This window comes from Sciurus vulgaris, assembly GCF_902686455.1.
Source record: "Sciurus vulgaris genome assembly, chromosome: 16".
Lineage (NCBI taxonomy): Eukaryota > Metazoa > Chordata > Mammalia > Rodentia > Sciuridae > Sciurus > Sciurus vulgaris.
Genome location: NC_136477.1, coordinates 6,233,796 through 6,255,881, shown reverse-complemented (window position 1 = coordinate 6,255,881; position 22,086 = coordinate 6,233,796). Strand labels below are relative to the sequence as shown.

Here is a 22,086-nt window from a genome sequence, read left to right as displayed (position 1 = left end):
GCCACCTTGGGATGGAATCCCAGTCCCGCCCCTCCGTCCAGGTCACCCTCATTCATACACCAACGCCTCATGGTCTGGGGACAGAGGAATAATCAAAACCCAAAGCCGCCCCCTCTGGCCTCGGTTTTCCCATCTGTGAAATGGGACCCACCAGGTCCCCTTCATGTGAAGGAGTTAAAAACACTAAGCCCAAGGGCAGGCCCGGGGCAGGTCAAGCCCTCAGAGCGAGCTCCAGGAGGGCGGGGCCAACTGGCATTTACTCACCAGCCCCAGGCACACAGCCTGGCACACGGGAGGCGCCCAATAAATGCTTGTTTGAGCAAGGAACAGCCCTCAATAAATAACAGCTGTTGTTGATGCTGCTGGTGCTGGCGAGGGAGTGGGCGCGCCCCTCCCCCCGTCCCCCCTCCACGGCCGCTTCCCGGGCTCCCCACCCGAGTTTGCCGCGTCCCATTTGAAGTCCCCCCACCCCCGCCCTCAGCCCGCCCACCCAGCTCGGCCTCCTTCCCCCGGCTGGAGCCCGCCTCCCCTCCCCCACCGTCCGTCGCGGTCCCCCGCCCGCCGCATCCTCACGCCGGCGCCTCCCCGGCACCCCCACTCGGCGGCGCGCGGGTCCCGGCGGCGCGGCCCGAGCCCCCGGGTCCCTGGCGGGGCTCCAGCCCGCGGGCCAGGCCGGGCGTGGGCGGGCGGGGCCGCTGGCCGCGCGGCCGGGGGTTTTTTATAACCCTGGCGGGCGGCTCAGGAAGTGCCGTCCCCGCGCCCCCTCCCCCGGCCACGCCGCCGCGCGCGCTCGCTCCCTCCCTTCCTGCGCGCGGGGCGGCGAGACGGCGGCGGCCACGGCGGAGCGGAGGCCCCGCGGCGCAGGTAGCGGCGATCGCGCCCTCGGGGCGGCGGGCGGCGGGCGGCGGGGCTCCGCGCGGAGCGTGTCGGGCCGGCGGTGCGGCCGGGGGCCGCGGCTGGCCGCCCGGTCCCCCGCGCCGGTCGCGGCGGAGCGCGATGCCCCCGGTGTGCGCCACGGGACGCGTGGAGCGGGGCTCGCGGAGCGCCGTCCGGGCCGGCGGCGTGGGGCGCGGTGTCCGCATCCACGTAGGTGCGAGTGGTTGTGCGTCCGCGTGTGTGCGCGGGGCGACGGTGTCTTTGTGTGGTTATCTGGGCGCCTGTGTTTGCCCGAGTGTGTCAGCCAGTGTGTACACACAGGGTTAAGTGTCTACCCCGTGTGTGTGTGTGTGTGTGTCGAGGTGAGTGTACGCAGTGCCTCCAACATCGGTGTTTCCTTGAGTGTGATGTATAAAAAAGCCTGTGTGCGTGTGTGTGGTTGGGGAGTCTAGGTTGGTGGGACGAGCGAGTTTGCCTCCAGTTGGTGTGTGTGTGTGAATGTGTGTACGTGTCTGTTTGTGGGCCAGTGTGTCTCTGAGTCATCTGTGTGTATGTATGTAAATGAGAGTGTGTCTGCATGTGTAGGCCCCGGGTGTTTATACATGTGTGTCTGTGTGTAAATGAGTGTGTAGGTGTCTGTATACATAGGTCTGGAAGTGTGTTGTTGTGTGTCTGTTTTTGTGTGTGTACTGAGTGTCAGCGCATGTGTGTGTATGTGTGGGACTGAGGGGGACCATTGTGGGTCTGTGGTGTGCCGAGCTGTGCTGGCTGTGCAGGTGTGGTTGCCTTAGGGTATGTGTGTGTCGCTGCCAGTGTGTGTTTGTGTCTGGGTGTGGGAGTGGTGCCGCCCACTTCCCCTGAGTTGGTCACCAAGTCTGTCTCAGGGTGTCTCCAGGGGTCGGCTCAAGACTGAGGGCCTTTAATTAGCGGCTGGTTGTGGGGTCCCAGCACCACCCCCTCCTCCGCAGGCCGCAGTAGGCCTTTGTCTGCCTTCGGTGCAGGGGCTGCCTCCAGTCTGCCCTGCCAGATGTGCAGGGCTCAAAGGAGGCTTGCCGGCCCCAGGCCCACGGGGGCCTCTGCCTGGCCAGACATGACCTCTGCCTCCACAGCCTCCACGTGGAGGCCCAGTGGTGCATTTCCCCCAGCCTGGCATGGGAGATCTAAGTGTGGAGCTTCAGGTCCCTCCAGGATCCCTGGGAGGGGATGGAGCCTCAGTTTCTGGGCTCTATCTACAAGGCATTTCCTCCTCCAGTGCTGGCCCCCTGGCTGACAGTCTCCCTCCTGCCTTTTGGAGTAAAGGGCTCAGGGGAAAATGGCCAAGCCTGGGTGTACACACACACACACAGACACAAGGTCACACCATGCACTTACAGGGTCACTTGCATACAGTAGCGCACATACACAATCATGCACACCCACTGTAGAGCCCTTGCTGATACCCTGGTACCCACCAGGCTCGAGACCCCTCCTGACTGGAACCTCCTACCACCACCCTTGGAGCCTCACCTTCTCCCCCAGACCCACAATGCCCTGAACTGTCACACCTTCCAGCTGCCCCTGCCCCTGTCATGCCCTCTCCAGACCCCACTCCTCCCCCTGCCCATGCTGAGTCCTTCCACCATCTCTCACTCCCCACCCAAGTGGGGACAGGCTGGGAGGTGGGGAGGTGGTGCCAGCTTCAGAAGACAGTGGCGAGGACTGAGGGGTGACCTGAGCAGGGGGAGAGGACCCGCGAGAGGTGCTGAGGAAGGAGCTGTGGTGCCAGGCCCGTGTGGTACAGGAAGGGAGAGGCAGGGCAGGTGGGAGGATGGGGAGGTCCAGCCTCACTTGCAGTGCCCCCACCTTGGGTGGGCGGGGGGGTTAAGGCAGGAGGGGAGGTCAGAGGAGCCCAGCAGGCAGGATCTTGATTGAGTCCTCCAAGGAAGGCACAGGGGAGAAGATACAGGAAGAAGGACCTTTGGAGTTGGTGCATCCCGACAAGGTCCAAGGGGAGGCTCACTAGGGCCGAGGAGGGCTCAGAGAACCCTCAGCCATCCTGAACCTTCCTCCCAGCACAGCGCCGAAGGCCAGCCTGGTTCCTCTTCTTTGTCCCCCTCCCTGTCTGGGCTTTGCAGAAAAAAGCAGCTGGAACCCAGAGAGGCCCATGTAGAGTGAGCAGCTGAGGGAAGGATCCACACACAGGGTTCCGCCCGCGCCTCTAACGGAGCCCTGAAAGGTAACGCGAATAGACAGAAACAAGCACAGAGCACAGCAGAGAGTCTGAGTGAGCACCCCATCCCTGGAGGGGTCCAAGCAGAAGGGGGGAACGTGGGCTTCCCCTTCGGCATCTCGGAGGAAGCCCGGCTCCGCTCCCTGGCGGCCAAACTGCCCTGTTTGGGGATCGACTCTCAGACTTGGCCGGACTGCAAAGAAAACAAGACAGTGTGTGATTGGGGGGATTTTGCACGGAGGAGGAGGGCGGAGACGCCAGGCGCGGGGGAGGAGGGCTTGGCACAGGGTGGTGGCCCAGAGTGGTGTCTGCAGCGGGCTGGCCTGGGGCAGAGGCCTGAGACGCTGAGACCTGCCGGGCAGGCCTGAGTGTGAAACCAGAAGCAGGACAAGGAGCCAGGCTGGAAATGCGGGTGGAGGAGAGGCCTCGGACCAATGTTAGGGTTCCAGCCCTGCTGCTGAGGTGACATGCTACCGGTGGCAGAGGGTGGCAAGGGGAGGTGGGGGGAGCCTGGAGCCGGAGGACCTCAGTGTTCGCCTTGGCTTTAATCTGCATTGGAAATTCACACTGACCAGCACCCCAGCCTTGGAGAATGACCCCTGCCAGCCTCCCCTGTTGTTCTGCTCTGGCGCCCTCCTAGGTCCTAGGTCCAGCTTCCTCCCTGCTCCCTCCAGGGCCTCTGCCCTTGCCCTTCCCCTGCCTGGTGCACCCTGTCTTGTCTCTTCCCACAGTTGGTTTCTTTGCATCCTTTAGACCTCTGCTTCTGTGTCCCTTTGATTTCTTTAGAAAGCATGTCACAATCTGAACTTGTGTCTCTCCATTGACTTGTCTGTCATTTCCAGGAGATGGAGCCCCAGGAGGGGTGAGCACAGTGTCCATATGATGTGCAGCTCTGTCCCCAGCCCCCCTTCCCCAGCCCAGCAGTGTCATTACCCAATAAAGGAATGGCCATGTGACCCTGGGCAATCTCTGTCACCCCTCATTTACAAAAGGAGCGTGAGGAACAGGGACGTCTTAGTTATTCTGGGAATGAAATGCAGTGGTGTGAAAGTCCTTGAGCCACGCTGGCACGGTGTGTGCTCCGAGTGTAGGGAGGGTGGGGAGTGGGGCGGCCACTCGGTGAGAAAGGACCGTTGGGACCTTCAGAAGGGGAAGTGCCTTGCCATCCTCAGGTGCGGGAGTGTGTGGCTGCAGGTGCCCCTGTCACTGCCAAGGGGCCTTGGCATTGGCTGTGCTGGGCAATGAGGCCAGGTCCTGCTCCTGACCCCGCTGCCCTTTCCAGGAGCCCAGTGATGCTGCCCAGGCTGTGAACAGGGGAGGCAGCACGCTGGGGGCTGCCAGCAGCCGGGGCTGGGAGAGACATGTGGACACGTAGCTCCTATGGCTTCCGCCTGCCAGATCCTCCGCTGGGCCCTCGCCCTGGGGCTGGGCCTCACGTTCAAGGTCACACATGCCTTCCGATCTCAAGGTAGGAGTGATCCAAAGGTGGCCATGGGGCGGGAGCAGGAAGTTAAGGTGGCCGGCTGGATCTCAGGAAAAGAGGGGTCGGTGGGCAGGTAGGGGGTCCTGGGTGGAAGGACCGGGGGTCATTTAGGCTTAGCTTTGCAATCAGGGATCTGGATTTGGGAGTTGGCGAGGCCGGTGTCACCTGCTTTAGGAGCTGGATCACGGGTCAACCAGAGCCTCTGACCCTCACCCGCAGATGAGTTCCTGTCCAGTCTGGAGAGCTATGAGATCGCCTTCCCTACCCGCGTGGACCACAACGGGGCACTGCTGGCCTTCTCACCACCTGCCCTCCGGAGGCAGCGCCGGGGCACAGGGGCCACAGCCGAGTCCCGCCTCTTCTACAAGGTGGCCGCACCCAGCACCCACTTCCTGCTGAACCTGACCCGCAGCCCCCGGCTACTGGCAGGGCACGTCTCCGTGGAGTACTGGACACGAGAGGGCCTGGCCTGGCAGAGGGCCGCCCGGCCTCACTGCCTCTACGCCGGCCACCTGCAGGGCCAGGCCGGCAGCTCTCATGTGGCCATCAGCACCTGTGGGGGCCTGGTGAGCTGAGGATTCTGGGAAGCAGAGGGAAATGCCCACGCTTTTTTGGAAGTTACAAAAAAAACCCTTCTAAATGTTGACCAGCCAAGGAATCCTAGTGGGACCTTTCTTTAAAGTAGAGCTACTGGTAATCAGTACTTTGGGGCTGTAGCTAAGGCAGTACTTAGAGGAAAATAAGTAGCTTGGGGTAAGGTTGAAGATAAATGATTTCAACATCCGTCTCAAGAAATTAGAAAAGTAGTAGTAAAATAAACCCAAGAAGCTAGATGGGATGAAACGATAAAGACAGAGATGGGCCCCAGGGACCTGAGGGACCAGAACCTGATCCAAGCTCTCTCTCCCCCTCCCCGACCCCAGCACGGCCTCATTGTGGCAGATGAGGAAGAGTACCTGATCGAACCCCTGCAAGGCGGGCCCAAGGGTGCCCGGGGCCCAGAGGAAAGTGGCCCTCATGTGGTGTACAAGCGATCCTCTCTGCGTCACCCCCACCTGGACACAGCCTGTGGAGTGAGAGGTACACCTGTCTCCCTGAGAATGGGCGACGTTCTGCACGACATCCTTCCCTTGAGGCAGAGGTCAGCAGCAGTGCATTCCCACCAGAAGGTCAGCAAGCAGCGACGCGAGGGGAAAGGTGAAAGTGCTGAGAAGGAGAGATGGGGAGAGAATTCCAGAGCTGCATCCGGACAGGGAGTGGGACGGAAGCATGGGCCAGCCAGGTAGTGGGCCACAGACGGGCATCCACCACTGCCGTCCTCTGCGGGCCCAGCAGTGAGGCAGCCAGCCACAGGTAGGGCGTAAAGCCCCATCTCTAGGATTAGTGTCTGAGCAGATGGTCGGGAAGTAGCGTGGCTGTATCAGACCCAGAGGAGTTCAGTCACAATGCCAGCAGGAGGCCTCGTGCACTGCTCAGAAGGTCAGATTTGCCAGGCATGGTCATCCCAGCCACCTGGGGAGGATACCAAGTTTGAAGCCAGCCTGGGCAACTTAGCAGGGCCCCGACTCAAAGAGAACTAGAGATGTGACTCAGGGGTAGAGCACTTGCCTAGCATGGGCGAGGCCCTGGGTTCCATCCCCAATAATGAAAAAGAAAGATTTACAACCAGACGAGCAGAAGAACAATTATGCCACCAGGCAGTTAGAGAATGGGAGAGTAGGAAGACTGTATAGTACCTGAGTATTGGCCAGCACGGCGAATCATACAGTTAGAAAACAGATCCATGCTCAGTGGAGAGGCCCAGGAGTGACATGCTGAATGAGCTGCATGATCCAGTGGTCTGCATGGTACTGTGGCAGACATGAAACCACAGTCAGAGGTACAGCAGAAGGTTGGGTGGTGTCACAATTTGGTCAATGAGACAGTCTAGCTATAGCATAGTCAGGCTGTCCAAGAGCCAGCCTAGCCTCCTGCTGGCCGGGGCAGCGGTTGGAAAGCGGCTCCGTCGGAAGGCCGGGTAGTTAGGCAAGCACAGTTCAGACAGCCCGGCAGCCTGCTCCCTGCCAAGGCACTCAAGCAGTGGGAATGTCGGGGAGCTGTACGGTCATGCTGGTTGTTACGGGACACTGGACAGTTACTCAGCCAGCCAGCTTGGTAGTGGCACAGCTGTCCAAGTGTTCAGGCAGAAGCTTGGGCATTGGACGGTCTGGTTGCTGAAGAGCGGGGCGATCGGGCAGTAGGGCAGCTGGGCTGCTGTACCACCAGATCGTGGAGCAGCCAAGCTGTTACTCAGCACAGCGGTTTGACAGAGGAACAGACAACAGCAGTGTTGACCCAGACATCCAAGGAGCGGGGTACTTCAGAACCAGATAGAACCGGGGTGTTTAGCAGCCTGTCGAGCAGATGGACCATCACACAGGGAACAGGGAGCAAAATGACCAGGAATTGTCCACCCTGACTGTTGGGTGGAGGCATAACCCGGTGGGTCTTTGCAAGACAGTGGTCAGCAGCCGAGTGCCCCATCAGTAATGGGGACTGATTACTCCACTGCGTCCCCCAGATGAGAAACCATGGAAAGGTCGGCCGTGGTGGCTGCGCACCCTGAAGCCACCACCTGCCAGGCCCCTGGGGAACGAAACAGAGCGAGGCCAGCCAGGCCTGAAGCGCTCGGTCAGCCGAGAGCGCTACGTGGAGACCCTGGTGGTGGCTGACAAGATGATGGTGGCCTACCACGGGCGCCGAGACGTGGAGCAGTACGTGCTGGCCATCATGAACATTGTAAGTGCCTTCCCCTTCCTGACATGGGCCCTGGGGACCTGGGGCTGCTCCAGGTGTCAGGAAAGTGGCTCTCCTATCCCCCGCCTAATCCCTGCTGTGCGACCAGAGCAATAGGATGGAGAGGGACAGGGTGCAAAGCCAGGGCTGCCATGATGGGGACAGGGTAGGAGCAGACGCCCTGGAGCAGAGGCAGCTGTATGGACCTGAATCCCAGCTCCATGGGACTTACAGCAGTGGAGACTAAGGCTCAGAGAGGTCAGGAGCTCTGATGGAGCGCTCACACGGGAACTGAGGGCAGTAGGCCCTCTGAGTGTGTGGCTTCTGCATCCTGGATTCAACCCTCCTCAGCTGTGTGCCCTTGAGTAAGTTACTGCACCTCTCTGCCTTAGTTCCCCATCTGTAAAATGGGTTAACAGTGCGCCCACTGCATAAGGCCAAGGTGGATTCGGAGAATTGATAGTGCACTTAAAACAGAGCAGGGCACATGGCAGGCACTAGATAAGTGTGTGCTTTGTATAATTATAAGCGTGCAGCTTTCAGGTCCTTGGGAAGGTTGGCAGGACACCTGCAGGCACTCATCTGTATACATGTAGAGTTCTTGCACAAACACCTACCCATCAGTTCATACGGGATGACTTCCCTGACCCACGCTCAGATACAGTCATCCCTGGGTATCCATAGGTAATTGATTCCGAGGCACCCCACACCCCACAGATACCAAAATCCTGGTGTTCAGGTGCCTTATGTAAATGTCAGGTTTGCATAGAACCTATGCACATCCTCCCAGAGATTATAAGTCATCTCTAGATGACTTACAGTCCTCTATACAAAGTGTAAAGAGTGAAGGTAAAGAGTTGTTGCCCTACTCTGTTTAGGTAATCGTCCCAAGGAGAATAGTTGGTATGTGTTCAGTACAGATGTAGTTTTTTTATCTAATATTTTCTACCCATGGTTAGTTGGATGCATGGATGCAGAACACACTCCCAGAGGGCCCACGCTGCTCTCAGTCCTGTGCTAGATCTCAGTAGGCTCTTGACCTCTCTGAGCCTCAGTCTCTGCGGGTGTAAAATGGGGATATCATGGCATCCGCTGCCGCAGGGAAGGGTTAACGGGAGGGAAACTGTCTAGAGTGCTTGGTATGTAGTAGGGCTTGATGAATGTGGTTCTTGTTTCACACTAAAGCAAAAGATAAGACAAAGTTTAGCAGACAGATAGATGAATGGCCCAAAATGTTGATATAACATCCTCTCTGATACCACTGTGTCCTGTCCCCCGCTGGCCTCCCCTCCCTCCCTCGGGCTTTCTGAGTTTCCCAAAACCTGCCTGGATTCCTGGGGGTTTCCAGATGGGACAGTGATAGGCCACAGCTCCACAATCCCTGTGCAGCCTGTCTTCCATCTTTGCCCATTTGCCCATTTGCCCCTGGGCCACTTCCTCCTCCCCTGACCACTGTCTCCAGAGTCTCCTGCCCCCACAGTTCCATCTTCCTGTGTTGATGCTTAAATTGGTACCCTCAGAGTGCTATGGAAGGCGGCCAGATGTGCATATTCTGTGGGCTCCCTCTGGGCCAAAACACTTAAGGCAGCCAGGGGGTGAGCAGGGTTTGAAGGACAAGCAGACAGATGAGCTCAGACAGGGCAGTCACAAAGACAGTAAGCAACCCAGACAGGAATTCCACTGAAGGTACTGCCCGCTGGGTGTCGTGCACCCTCTGTGGCCTGGTTTCCTCATCTTAAAGTCAGGATGGAAGTCACTCCCCGTCAGGAAAGGCCACATGCATCAGGCTGACCCAGGGCCCGGCCACAGCAGGAGCTGCATGAAAGCAGGCCGCTGGCACTGCTCCTGCAGGGCGTTTTCTGTCCTGGGCTCCTCTTAAGACTCCGTCTCTCTTGTTTCTTGGAGGTCAGGTTGCCAAACTTTTCCAGGACTCAAGTCTGGGAAACATCGTTAATATCCTGGTAACTCGCCTCATCCTGCTCACGGAGGACCAGGTGTGGGGGCGGGAGGTGACCCCTTCCCTCCAAGGCAGCTCAAGGTGGCAGGCACCCACGCCCCTCGCTCTCTCTGTCCCCAGCCCACCCTGGAGATCACCCACCACGCCGGGAAGTCCCTGGACAGCTTCTGTAAGTGGCAGAAATCCATCGTGAGCCGCAGCGGCCATGGCAACGCCATTCCGGAGAACGGTGTGGCCAACCATGACACAGCGGTGCTCATCACGCGGTGAGGGGCGGGGAGGACTCCAGGACTTGGGCCGAGGGAACAAGTGGACCGAGGGACCCTCAGGGTCACATCTTCCGTGGGATGGAGGGGATGGAGCGGCTGCCCGGAGCCTGAGAATGCGGGGAGGGGGCTGTTGGGCCACTGGGGCCCCGACACACGCATGCACTCTTGCACCCTGTCAGTCGCGAGTCCCCTCAGGGTACCCAGCACCCCCAAGGCCAGCTGATCGCTTCAGCTGTGCCCAGCATGAAGCACTGGGTGAGAGGCAGACAGAGCCTCCCAGGCACGACTCAGCCCCCAGAGCTGGACACGGTGGCACTGGCAGCTCAGGGAGGCAGCCTGGTCCCCTCACTGCTCGCTGTCCTTCCACAGCTATGACATCTGCATCTACAAGAACAAACCCTGCGGCACACTAGGTACTGGAGTCCTGTAGGTCCCAGGCACCTGTGAGGGTGGCCCTGACCCTGGGTGGGACTGGCAGGGTGACTGGGGCAGCCAGCACTGTCCCGGGCCAGCCCTAGCCCACGTGCCTGTTTCCCAGGCCTGGCCCCGGTGGGCGGCATGTGTGAGCGAGAGCGAAGCTGCAGCATCAACGAGGACATCGGGCTGGCCACGGCCTTCACCATCGCCCACGAGATCGGGCACACGTGAGGCCGGGCACACAGGAGTGGGAGGACGGGAGGAGCCGGGCGGGTCTTTGGCACTCTGCAGAGCCAACACCCCCTCCCCAGATTCGGCATGAACCACGATGGCGTGGGGAACAGCTGTGGGGCCCGCGGCCAGGACCCCGCGAAGCTCATGGCCGCGCACATCACCATGAAGACTAACCCGTTCGTGTGGTCCTCCTGCAGCCGAGACTACATCACCAGCTTTCTGGAGTGAGGACCCAGCGGGTCACCGTCACATCAGGGCAGCTCTGGAAGTCAGGGCTGCCCCACGGGCCCCATCCCAGCCAGGTGCTCCCTGGGCCCTTGGCCTGCGGCCCCCCTGGCATGACAGCTGTTTTTCTTCCGGCAGCTCCGGCCTGGGGCTCTGCCTGAACAACCGGCCCCCCAGACAGGACTTCGTGTACCCAACGGTGGCACCTGGCCAGGCCTATGATGCAGACGAGCAGTGCCGCTTCCAGCACGGAGTCAAATCGCGTCAGTGTAAATACGGGGTAGAGAGAGCCTTCCTGCTTTCCTTCCACCACCCGGCACCCACCCGGGGAACTGGGCGGGGAACCAGGGAGGGGCGGGGGAGACCCGGGAGCCGGGAGGACGGAGGTGCGTGGGGTGGACGATGTCCCAGGCAGCCAGCAGTGGGGATGAGAACGCGATGCCAGCTTCCCTGGATCCGACTGGAGGGCTGGGCTGGAGGGACCACCTTCTGTTCCACACATAAGGCTCCCTCCTTGGCTAGCCAGGCTCCGAGCTTCCTGACCCGCCCCACTCTCTGCTGAGGCTCAGCCTCTCAAAGCCCCACGCATCAGGAAGTACGCGAGGGCGGGGCTCAGGGGTGCACGCCTATAATCCCAGCCACTCACAAGTTCAAGGCCAGCCTTAGCAATTTAGTGAAACCCTGTCTCAGAATTAAAAGGTCTGGGAATTTAGCTCAGTGGTAAAACACCCTGGGTTCCATCCCCAGTACCAAAAGAAAAAATTGGAAAAAAGGAACTGGGACCAAGGAATGGTTGAGGGGATCCCACGCCCAGCTCCCCCAGAAAGCCAGAGACTTGCTGGCTTCCTTCTTTGGCCACCAGAGCTCAGCCAGGGTCAGCTCCTCTGCTGCTCACCTTCCTCAATCCCTTGAGCACACTCCCTGGATCCATCCCCTCAGGCTCAGCCCTAGTGATCCCAGGCCCAGCCCCAACCCGCCTGATGCTCAAGATGAAGGATCTGAGTTTGCATGGCCATATCCAAAGTAATGCCATGCTAGGGCAAAGCAGGGGGCCAGCAGCTGTCAAATGTCCTCACTTCCTCTCATTGCAAGACAGAGACAGATCCAGGAACAATGCACATTTACTTGACATTCTACTCTTGCTCCCCAATCCTCACTTGACTGGTAACAGCCTCTAATGAATTCCTAAGAAATTCTGAGGCTATGCCTGAATATCTGCTGTGTCCTAAAATCCTAACAATGATAATAGTTGATATTTCCTGGGCAACTATATAAGCTAAGCACATGATTATATATCATCTCATTTTAAACCCCTCACAATCCTATTATCTCCAAGTTACAGGTAAAGAGTCTGGGTGGGCCTAAGGAGAGCGACTTATACTAGGCCATAATTCAGCAGAGCTGGGATTTGAACCAAGGTCTAACTCCAAATTTTACAAAGGGAAGAGGGAAGGGAGAAGAACTGTCAGAATATCAAGCTTGGGCTGGCACTGGATATATGTTGAATTGAACCTTCCTCTCCTTTTTCCCAAAGAAATCTTTCTGGCCCTCCTGTCAAAGACAGGATTTACTTACTGAACGTTAAATGGCTAAGATATATAACGAGCTCAGCCTAATGCCTGGTCCAGGGATAGTATGTTCATTATTACCCAATAGCAAGGCATTTATGCAAAGCTATCCATCTTGTAGATGAGGAAACTGAGGCCCAGAGAGGGAAACTGCATTACAAGTCAGTGGCAGAATTGTTCCCCTGAGTGGCCTGGAACTCACTTATATATACCACAGCACCTTGTGGAGAGAAGACCAAAAGCAAGGCTGGGATGGAGCGTTCTCTCTAAGGGGTGTCAGAAGTGGGATTGGGGCTGAACTGGTGCAGTATTTTTAGCAATGGCCAGGAGGACATAAGCCAAGTAAGTGAAGCCCCAGAAAAAACAGGCTGAGATTTTAGCGGAGGAGTGTCCTCTTTGTGGGGGCAGGAGGCAGGGACTCTGGAGAAGGTTTGAGGGGGCCTGAGAACAACTCATCTCTCAAGAACTGGCCCTAAAAGGGCACCATCATACATCATCCAGTCCGATCCCAAATCTTCACAGCTCGGAAGGATTTAGTTCAAGTAAAGGACTACAAAGTATGCTGGAGGGTGTGAGATTTGGCAACACCTGGGCCCAGTGGGGCTTCTCCGGGAATAATAGCCTAGACTGAAAGGGTTAAAGTGTCTCCCTGGGACCCGTCCAGCTTCCTGCCATGGTCAGGACCTGCTGTCAGTGCCTGGGCCAGCCCAAGCAGGATTCAGATGGAAGAAGGTGGTACTGATTTTTCACCCGGGAAACAGAAAAACATCCCTGTGCCATCCCCTCGAACCTTCACCCTCCACAGTTTAAAAGCACCAGGGGCTTCTCCAGTCCAGACGGAGGGGACAAGAGAACCACCAATTGGAAAAAACTAAAGATGAAACTCTTGCCCAGAGCCAGCACCCAGGCCCGGTTTCTCACAACTCTCCCCTGAGCTGCTCTGCACTTCCCATAAAAGAAGAGAGAATCCCTCCTATCCCTTCCCCAGCAGGTCCCAAGTCTCCTTCTGGAAACTCAGAAGGTGCCAAGGGCTGAACTGCAGAGTGAGTGAAGAACATCCAGCCTCAAAGTTCTGGGTTAGTTTCCAGGCTGCCTCTTAGCAGTGCAGGGACCTTGCCTGTCTGAACCCTGATTTTCTTGCGCTAAAATGGGGATAATAATGCCCAGAGGAGTGTATGGCATTCACAGGTGTTCCATAAGCACAGTTTACTGACAGAAGTCCCAAGCCATGCCCCAAAAAGGGACTCAGTTGAGACTCGGGAAAGCTCTGGGGCCCGGCTCCCGGCCTGCAGTGAGCAGGACGCCTGGGTCCTCCCGGGTCAGGCGGGCTGCGGGAGGGAAGGTGTCGAGCCTGAGCCGGCGCCTCGGCCCGCAGGAGGTCTGCAGTGAGCTGTGGTGTCTGAGCAAGAGCAACCGGTGCATCACCAACAGCATCCCTGCCGCCGAGGGCACGGTGTGCCAGACGCACACCATCGACAAGGGGGTGAGCGCGGGACAGGCTGGAGCCCCGCCCCTCGAGCCATTTCCTGCGTAGGCCCCGCCCCGCCTTCTTCCTGGCCCCCCCCCGGTCACGCCCCTGTGCAACCGCCCGGCCCAGTCCACGCCCCCTCGCGCTTTCGTCTTAGTATTAGCTTCGCCCTAGCGGGTCCTGTGCTTAGGCCACGCCTCTTGCTTGAGCACTGTCCGGCTCCCTGGCCACGCCTCTGGCCTCTTCCGTAACCCCGTGCTACCTGCCTGGCCGCTTCTCCGGACCCGCTGCTGTCCATTCCCCTTCCGCCCCCTCCTGGAGGGACCGAGACCTGCGCCTGGGTCATGGGGGGACTGGGTCCTGAGCCCAGAGCGTCTGCGCTTTCCATCTCCCCTCAACCACCACCAATAAAACCCCTGCCCAGTGGTGCTACAAGCGGGTGTGTGTCCCCTTCGGGTCGCGGCCAGAGGGCGTGGACGGGGCCTGGGGCCCGTGGACCCCGTGGGGTGACTGCAGCAGGACGTGCGGCGGTGGTGTGTCCTCTTCCAGCCGCCACTGCGACAGCCCCAGGTCAGCCCTCAGGCTTTGCCCCAGGAAAAGGGGGGACCCCTGCCCCCAGTCGCCCCCTGCCCCATCCCTCTCCTGTCTCCCCTGCCCCTTCCAGGCCAACCATCGGGGGCAAGTACTGTCTGGGCGAGAGGCGGCGGCACCGCTCCTGCAACACCGAGGTGAGTGCCCTGGGACTCCAAGCCCTCGACCATGGGGGAACAGGGAAGTTGTCCAAGTGCCTCTGCCCAGTGCCTGCCATCTCCTTGGGTACAGTTCAGTGTGCCCCCTCTTTCTCAGCCCAGCTTCCCCTGCCCTCTGTCTTCCTCTCACCAAATCGAGGGCCATCTTGTCTCCTGCTTTGCCTTGGTCTGACCAGAGACCTGTGCCCCTACCATGACTGCATCCTTGAGGAGCTTTTCTCCAGAGTTTCTCTGCAGCTTATTCCTTAAATGGCGGGGTTGCCCATGCCTGGGGTCCTGTGTGTGGATGAGTTTTAGGGGTACACACCCAGCAAGCCAGAGGCTTACTACCGAAGGTGATGCTCAGAGGGCAGGAAGCACTTCTGGTGAGCAGTGACCTTCCCAGACACCCACCTGGGGACTCTCATGTCCACAGATTCCACACACCCCTCACGTTCATGAGGAACTTGGCCCATGCTCCAAACCCTGCTCCATTCTATGCTTCCTCTCTGAAGAAGGCCCCTGGTCAGAAATCAGAACCCAAGCATCATCCCCAGCTTGCCCCTACCCTCTGATGTCTCATTTAGATGTACTTAGATGTTTAGTGCAGGCCTCATCTGGACCTTCACGGCCTCCTCCCTGGCCTCTCTGCCTCCAGCCTCAATCTTTCAACAAATGCCTCTCTACCCTAATTTCCTCCCTTCAGGATTGTCCCCCTGGCTCCCAGGACTTCAGGGAAATGCAGTGCTCTGAATTTGACAGTGTCCCCTTCCGTGGGAAATTCTACACGTGGAAGACGTACCGAGGAGGTGAGTGGGGAGCCCCAGGGACCATGGGGCAGTGGAGCATCCAGCAGCGGGTGGATAATGGATGTTGAAGGCATCGTGGGGTCTGCCTGGATCCCTCCCGCTGCCCATGGAACCAGAGTGCCTGGCAGGTGATTGGGTAGAGGCTGGCCTCCCACTCCTTCTTCACCCCTGCCCATGAGTCGGGTATGGGTCTGACGGGGCCGTGCCCCCCAGGGGGCGTGAAGGCCTGCTCTCTCACATGCCTAGCCGAAGGCTTCAACTTCTACACCGAGAGGGCGGCGGCTGTGGTGGATGGGACGCCCTGCCGCCCAGACACAGTGGACATCTGCGTCAGTGGCGAGTGCAAGGTGCAGGGGTCTCCTGGGGAGAAGGCGCGGGTCGGGTGTGGGTGGGCGGGGAGGGCATCTCTACGACGCCCACCCTGGCTGCCCTCTCCGTGCAGCACGTGGGCTGTGACCGGGTGCTGGGCTCCGACCTGCGGGAGGACAAGTGCCGCGTGTGTGGGGGTGATGGCAGTGCCTGTGAGACCATCGAGGGGGTCTTCAGCCCAGCCTTGCCCGGGGCAGGTGAGGCTCTCGGACTCCCCACTTGGGCTCAGTGGCCAGGAACGGGCTGACCTCACCACAGTAGCCAAGATCCGTGACTTCTTAGACTCCAGGAGCCCCAAGTAGTCCTGAGGGCACAGAATGCCCCAGATCAGGATGAGGAAGGGCCCTAGCTACTGCCTCGGGCTCTGGCGCCTAGACCTGGCAAGGAGTCTTCCCTGTGCCATCCTGGGGCTGTCAGGCCAGGTCTGGTGGGAGGAGGGCTCATTCTCCATCCCGGGCGCCAGAGGAGCTGGGGAGCTCTCTGTGCTGGCGGGAAGGCCTTCCTGGGGGAGGGGGACGAGACCACCCTTCCCTGCTCCTAGGGAGGGGGAGTCAGGAGCGTGAGGAAGTCGGGAAGCTGGGGGCAGCCGCGGGGAGTGTGGTGGATGATGGGGCTGGTGTCATAACATACCAGCGGAACACGTTGCCCAATGTGAGTGTCTTCCCCTGGGCAGGTTTCCAGTGGGGATTTTTATGGCAGCTTAGCGTCAAGAATGAGATTATGTGGTGGACCAGCCAGGAAGGGCAGGGGAGATGGGAAGAAGAGACAGAGTAAGATAAATCTGGAAGTCAGGGCGATAGGACATGGCCGATCACGGATTCAGGATGTGCGTCAGGGGAGGATTTTTGATGTCCAAGGGGACATTCAAGTGACCCCTAGTAGGCAATAGCCTGTCCCCAAGATGGGAACCTTCAAGGGGAACAGGAAAGGTATTAAGTTGGGACACAGAGAGATTGAGAAGCCCGAGGGACATTGTAAGTGACATCTGTGGGACAAGTTGAAGACATGGAGACTGAGGGTCCTTAGGGCCCGAAGACCTGGTCCCAACTCCCGGGGCTCCACAGAGCCATCTAACTCCTATCCTGGGGAGGAGGTTGAGTCAGGGATGTTAAAACCTGGAAGAAAGGGGAGGTAGAGCTTACAGGGCCCAACACGCAGCGGACAGTGTGGGGGTCTAGCCAGAGGAGCCAGGACTTCAAAGGGGTACAGGTGGGCAAAGGTAGAGGGCTCATAGGGGTCCAGGTAGTCCATGGTGAAACCTGCTGCAAACCCAGTTCTGAGTGCTAAGATTCCAGCAGGTCACCCTGATTGGCAGGGCCTCAGTGGTACCCCTGGCCCAGCCCCGCCTTGCTGTTTAGAAGGGACCCAGAGGGTTGGATCAGAGCACTTTGGTGGTTAGAAGGGCAGGAAGATTTGGGTTCAAATCCACCCCAAGGAGGGTGTGGCACAGTGGTAGAGTACCTAGCATGTACTGGGTTCCTTTCCTGTCCATCCCTAATTTTGGGGGGAAAAAAAAAATTCCCAGCATAGTTACTGCCTAGCTGTAAAACTCAAGCAAGACAGGGCTGAGTTTGTGGCTCAGGGTTGAGCACTGGGTTCAGTCCTCAGCACCACACTTAAAAAATAAAGTTATGTCACCCATAACTAAAATATATATATATATCAAAAAAAAAAAAAAAAAAACAGGCAGGTTGCTTCGTTTCTCTGAGCTTCAGTTTTGTCACCTGTAAAATAAGTGTGATGTGTGTACCTCACAGGAGGCCACGCAAGCCCTCGGCATGGCGATGGTTAGTGATTGGCATCAGGGCCAAGGATGGGGAGGTAGGTGGGTGACATCTGACCTCTGCTGTCCAGGGTACGAGGATGTCGTCTGGATCCCCAAAGGCTCTGTCCACATTTTCATCCAGGACCTGAACCTGTCCCTCAGTCATCTGGGTATGTGGGGGTGGGGGACAGGGATTGCGGGTCCACAGTGGGTGCCCAGACCAGAGTTCTGAGCCCTGTGCTGTCCCCCAGCCCTGAAGGGGGACCAGGAGTCCCTGCTGCTAGAGGGCCTGCCTGGAACCCCCCAGCCTCACCGCCTGCCCCTGGCTGGGACCACCTTTCACCTGCGACAGGGGCCAGACCAGGCCCAGAGTCTAGAAGCCCTGGGACCCATTAATGCATCTCTCATTGTCATGGTAACATTGGGGCTGGGGGCGAGGTGCAGGAGGACATTAGTGTCTTTGGGGGGATGGAGGCTCCGTGGAATCCCTCATCGCTGCTCCCTGTGCCCCCAGGTGCTGGCCCGAACAGACCTGCCTGCCCTCCGCTACCGCTTCAACGCACCCATCACCCGGGACGCACTGCCCCCCTACTCCTGGCACTACACACCCTGGACCAAATGCTCAGCCCAGTGTGCAGGCGGTGAGGCCAGGGCGGGCCAGGTTGAGCTGGGTACCCAGCCTGCCGTCCTCCCACGGGGCTGAGCGGGATTCTCCCCGCCCCCAGGCAGCCAGGTGCAGGTGGTGGAGTGCCGCAACCAGCTGGACAGCTCGGCCGTAGCCCCTCACCACTGCAGCGCCCACAGCAAACTGCCCAAGAGGCAGCGTGCCTGCAACACAGAGCCTTGCCCACCAGAGTGAGTGGCCACCGGGAGGCGGTGGTGGGGTGGGGTGAGAGTGCTCCCAAGACGGGGGAGCAGCTCCGTGCAGCAGTGAGGTGACCTGCTACAGGACTCGCAAGGTCAAGGTCATGGTCATGACGCTCTGGGGGGGGAGGGGCGGGGAGGGCTAAAGCCGGATTGTTCCGGGGTCAGGATGGTCACGCTGGGTAGTCAGGTTCCTAGTCCAGGGAACCAGAATGATGTGCTTCCCTGCCGTCGGGGTGCGGGGTAGTGATGCTCCGAGTGCAGCTGGCGCTTTGGCCGGAGGATGCCCCTGCCCCGCCCAATTCCGTAAGACGCTCGCTGGCAGGATTCGCATCGCCGGTGCACCAGCTCCAGGGTTGGGGCTCCCTGCCCTGCATAGCTGCTCAGAACCCTCCTCCATCCCCACAGCTGGGTTGTAGGAAACTGGTCGCGCTGCAGCCGCAGCTGTGACGCGGGAGTGCGCAGCCGCTCAGTCGTGTGCCAGCGCCGCGTGTCAGCTGCAGAGGAGAAGGCGCTGGACGACAGCGCATGCCCGCAGCCCCGCCCACCCGTGCTGGAGGCCTGCCACGGCCCGGCCTGCCCCCCTGAGTGGGCAGCCCTGGACTGGTCAGAGGTCAGCTGCCCCTTCCTGCCCGCACCCACCCAGTCTATTCCCAGGCAGAGTGGAAGGGTCCTGGGATGCCCATGTTGAGGTGCTTGTTGAGGGCGCTGCTCCGCAGGCCCGGTACCCTTGGGGCCACCTGCGACCAGTCCAGTTCCCTGTCCACTCCACACCTCCCACTGGGCCAGCACCCTGCGCATCCTCTGAGCATGAAACTTCTCCAACTACAGTGCACCCCAGCTGTGGGCCCGGACTTCGTCACCGTGTGGTCCTATGCAAGAGCGCTGACCACCGTGCCACGCTGCCCCCCACACACTGCCCCGCCCGCAGCTAAGCCACCGGCCACCATGCGCTGCAACCTGCGCCGCTGTCCCCCAGCCCGATGGGTGGCGAGTGAGTGGAAGCGAGGTAGGTGGGCATTGCCCTGGGGACTCGGGAGGCAGCGGGGGCAGCGCGGGCAGCGGCTCACAGCACCTCTCCCCAGTGTTCCGCACAGTGTGGCCTTGGCCAGCAGCAGCGCGCTGTGCACTGTACCAGCCACACTGGCCAGCCCTCCCGCGAGTGCACCGAGGCCTTGCGGCCCCCGGCCACACAGCAGTGTGAGACCAAGTGTGACAGTACACCGGCTGGGGATGGCCCAGAAGGTATGTGGGTGACAGACCAGAGCACACCTGAGGCCCCAGCCAGAGGGACACCTGGAGAGGGCAAGGGGTCCTAATCAGGAACCACTGAATGCTTTCCTCTGTCTCTGCCAGGCCACCCATCACCACACACACCCTGCAAAACACTTATTAGGTGTCACTAGCTGAGCATTTGGGGCACTGACCCTACTGAGTGCTCAGGACCTGGCGAATCCCAACAGCGCATGATCTTCACCCTGTTCCATTTCCACCTTGGCTTCATTCACCTCCCTCTTTTTTTTTTTTTTTTTTTAATCGGAGTCTTGATCTCAGGCACTGCTGACGTGTCAGGGGTCTCCACTATGTTACCCAGGTTGGTCTTGAACTCCTGGGCTCAAGTGTCCTGCCTCAGCCTCCTGAGTAGCTGGAACTACAGGCAGGTGCCACTGCATCGAGATGTAAATTGTATTTGTTTCGTTTTTGTTTGCTTGTTTGGCTTTGCAGTACTAGAAGTTGAACCCGGGGCCTTGAGCATGCTAGGTATACTGAGCCATACTCCCAGCCCTTTTTAAATTTTGAGACAGCGTCTCAGTAAGTTGCCTAAGCTGGCCTCGAACTTGTGACCCTCCTGCCTCAGCCTCCCAACCTGCTGGGATTACAGGAGTATGTCACCATACCAGTTTACAAACTTACTTTTGATAGAGAGCAGTAGAGTCCTCATTCCAGGCACTGAAGTCAAACTGCTTAGGTTCATCTCACACACTGTGCCTCCACTGCCCTATCAATCAAGGGCAGTGAATAACTCTTCACTTGGGCGGGGTGCCTCATTAGGGAGATGGAACAAAATGATCCCTGTGAAGCCCTTTGTTAGGACAGAACCTTGCTGTACTTCACTGGCTGCTGTCCACTGCCACGCCATGAAGGGAGACTGTTAAATACCGTGAACATAAAATACACAAATGCCTGGAGCTGTGTCCCAAGGCTCAGTTTATTAACCAGGGAAAGGAGTGAGCATTGCATACAGATATTCTCTTGTGGGTAGCATCGAAAGAATCAAGTGACTAGGAAATACTCTTCTGGTTAACAGTGTATCCAAGTCAGCCCCAATCCCTGCACACTGTAAATCGTCCAAACAGCCTAATGACATAGGTACCATTGTAAGCCCCTTTTGACAACTGCAGAAACTGAGACAGAGAGGCAAAGTCAGTGGCTAGAATGCACAACCCAGGCAGTGGGTGCACCCTGCTGGGAGGGGCACAAGACCTGATTCCCCCTTTTCTCTCCCCTCAACCCGCCCGCAGAGTGCAAGGATGTGAACAAGGTCGCCTACTGCCCCCTGGTGCTCAAATTTCAGTTCTGCAGCCGAGCCTACTTCCGCCAGATGTGCTGCAAAACCTGCCAGGGCCGCTAGGGGGTGTGCGGCACCTGAAGCTACACCTGAGTGCAGGCTGAGGGGGTCTGGGCCAGAGAGGGCCGCAGGGGATGGAGGCTGGGTGTGAAGGGTGAGATGGCGCTGGAAGTTATTTATTGGGAACCCCTGCGGGGCCCCTGGCTGGGAGATGGAGAGGGGCTGGCTACTCCCAGGCTTCCTCTTCAGCCCCTCACCTAGTTCATACTGAGACCCCCCTCCAGGGTGGGTCTGGGAAGGGGATAAACAGTTCACCCCAGTCCCTTTGCACCCACCCTCATGGCGTTCCCAACACTCTCCCACCCTTTGATCGGAATATGTACTGTGAAGAGTGGAGGTGGGGAGGGGGTCTGTGTGTGCCCTGCCCCACCCCGCACTGGCCTTCCTGTCCATTCTGAGCTGGGGGGAATCTGTGTCTACTATGGGGGAGGAGTTTAGCACCATCTCCCTGATACCCTCCCCCTGAATGGGCCAGGGGGAAGATCCACCCCAGCTTCTGCTCTGCCTGCCCCATGGGGACCCTAACATCCAGGCCATCCCCATCATGGTGCTACAAGCCCTGCCCTGGGGCCCACACACTCGCCAGGAAGCCCCACATAATAAAGTTCTGTCTTGTGTACATTTCCACGCGTAGGTAGATGTGTGTCGCTGTGCCTGAGTCCCGTCCAGCCCCTGCCCAGCACCAGAACAGATCCCAGCCCTTCAGGGTCATCCCCAGTGAACTTAGGGGACTTTTACCAACACGAACAAAAGCCCAGAGAGTTTAGAACAGAAGTACAGCTTCTTGTGGAGGTTCAAAAAGTCACACTCCCTGACACCCCCAATAAAGCGGGGTCCTCCTGCCTGTGGATTCACATTGCTCAAGTTGACCCAATTCCACGACTTGCTCAGGAGATTCAGGGAGACGGCGTCCTTCCAAAATGCGGACACTAGGGGGCGCCACCTCTGGACACCTACCAAGGATGCTCAAAGGCATCCTGGACCAGAGGTGGGTCTGAACACGGGTCGCTGCCCCCTCGGTCACCTCGCTGGATGACGTGGGGATAACCCCTTGGAATTATTATTTTCTCTAGTAACAAGAGAAAAGGGTGTGGGCTGCTGGTTTTCCAGAGATAAAAGCCTGAGTCCGCGTGTGCCGTGAGAAGATGCCCCTTTTTACGACACGAAGATGGGAGACCAAGTCCAGGAAGTGGCGCCGCTGGGGGCTGTAGATCCAGAGAGCACACCCAAAGTCAGCACCTGGCCGCTCACTGTCCACTCCCTCTACCCCTCCCTGACTAGCCGGCTCGGGCCCCCAGGGCTGTACACGGAGAAGACCAGCAGAGGCCGCTGTGGAAGAGAGCTTATCCAAGCAGACACATCTAAGGTGGCCCTTTCCCTAGTTTTGAAAAGAGATGAATGATCCAAATGCTTCCCAGGATCACCCTGCAAAGAGTGGTCA

General features: G+C 58.8%; 2 protein-coding genes across 4 annotated transcripts in view; one reads left to right on the top strand and one right to left on the bottom strand.

Moving 5' to 3' along the window:
• The window catches only part of NFILZ (NFIL3 like basic leucine zipper), a 59,986-nt gene that overhangs the window by 35,072 nt on the left and 2,828 nt on the right, over window positions 1-22,086 (bottom strand). The window lies entirely within an intron of this gene.
• Window positions 1,002-21,266, top strand: ADAMTS10 (ADAM metallopeptidase with thrombospondin type 1 motif 10). The gene is given in 28 exon segments (XM_079115561.1): window positions 1,002-3,091; window positions 4,368-4,553; window positions 4,788-5,134; window positions 5,492-5,648; window positions 7,129-7,346; window positions 9,254-9,337; window positions 9,421-9,566; window positions 9,939-9,982; window positions 10,108-10,213; window positions 10,298-10,444; window positions 10,584-10,725; window positions 13,389-13,496; window positions 13,906-14,051; window positions 14,146-14,209; window positions 14,916-15,018; window positions 15,232-15,365; window positions 15,461-15,584; window positions 17,242-17,322; window positions 17,404-17,567; window positions 17,667-17,793; window positions 17,878-18,007; window positions 18,425-18,629; window positions 18,848-18,854; window positions 18,857-18,936; window positions 18,938-19,018; window positions 19,020-19,025; window positions 19,102-19,261; window positions 20,539-21,266. Coding segments are annotated over 27 exon segments (3,309 nt in total). The 5' UTR covers window positions 1,002-3,091; window positions 4,368-4,465; the 3' UTR covers window positions 20,649-21,266.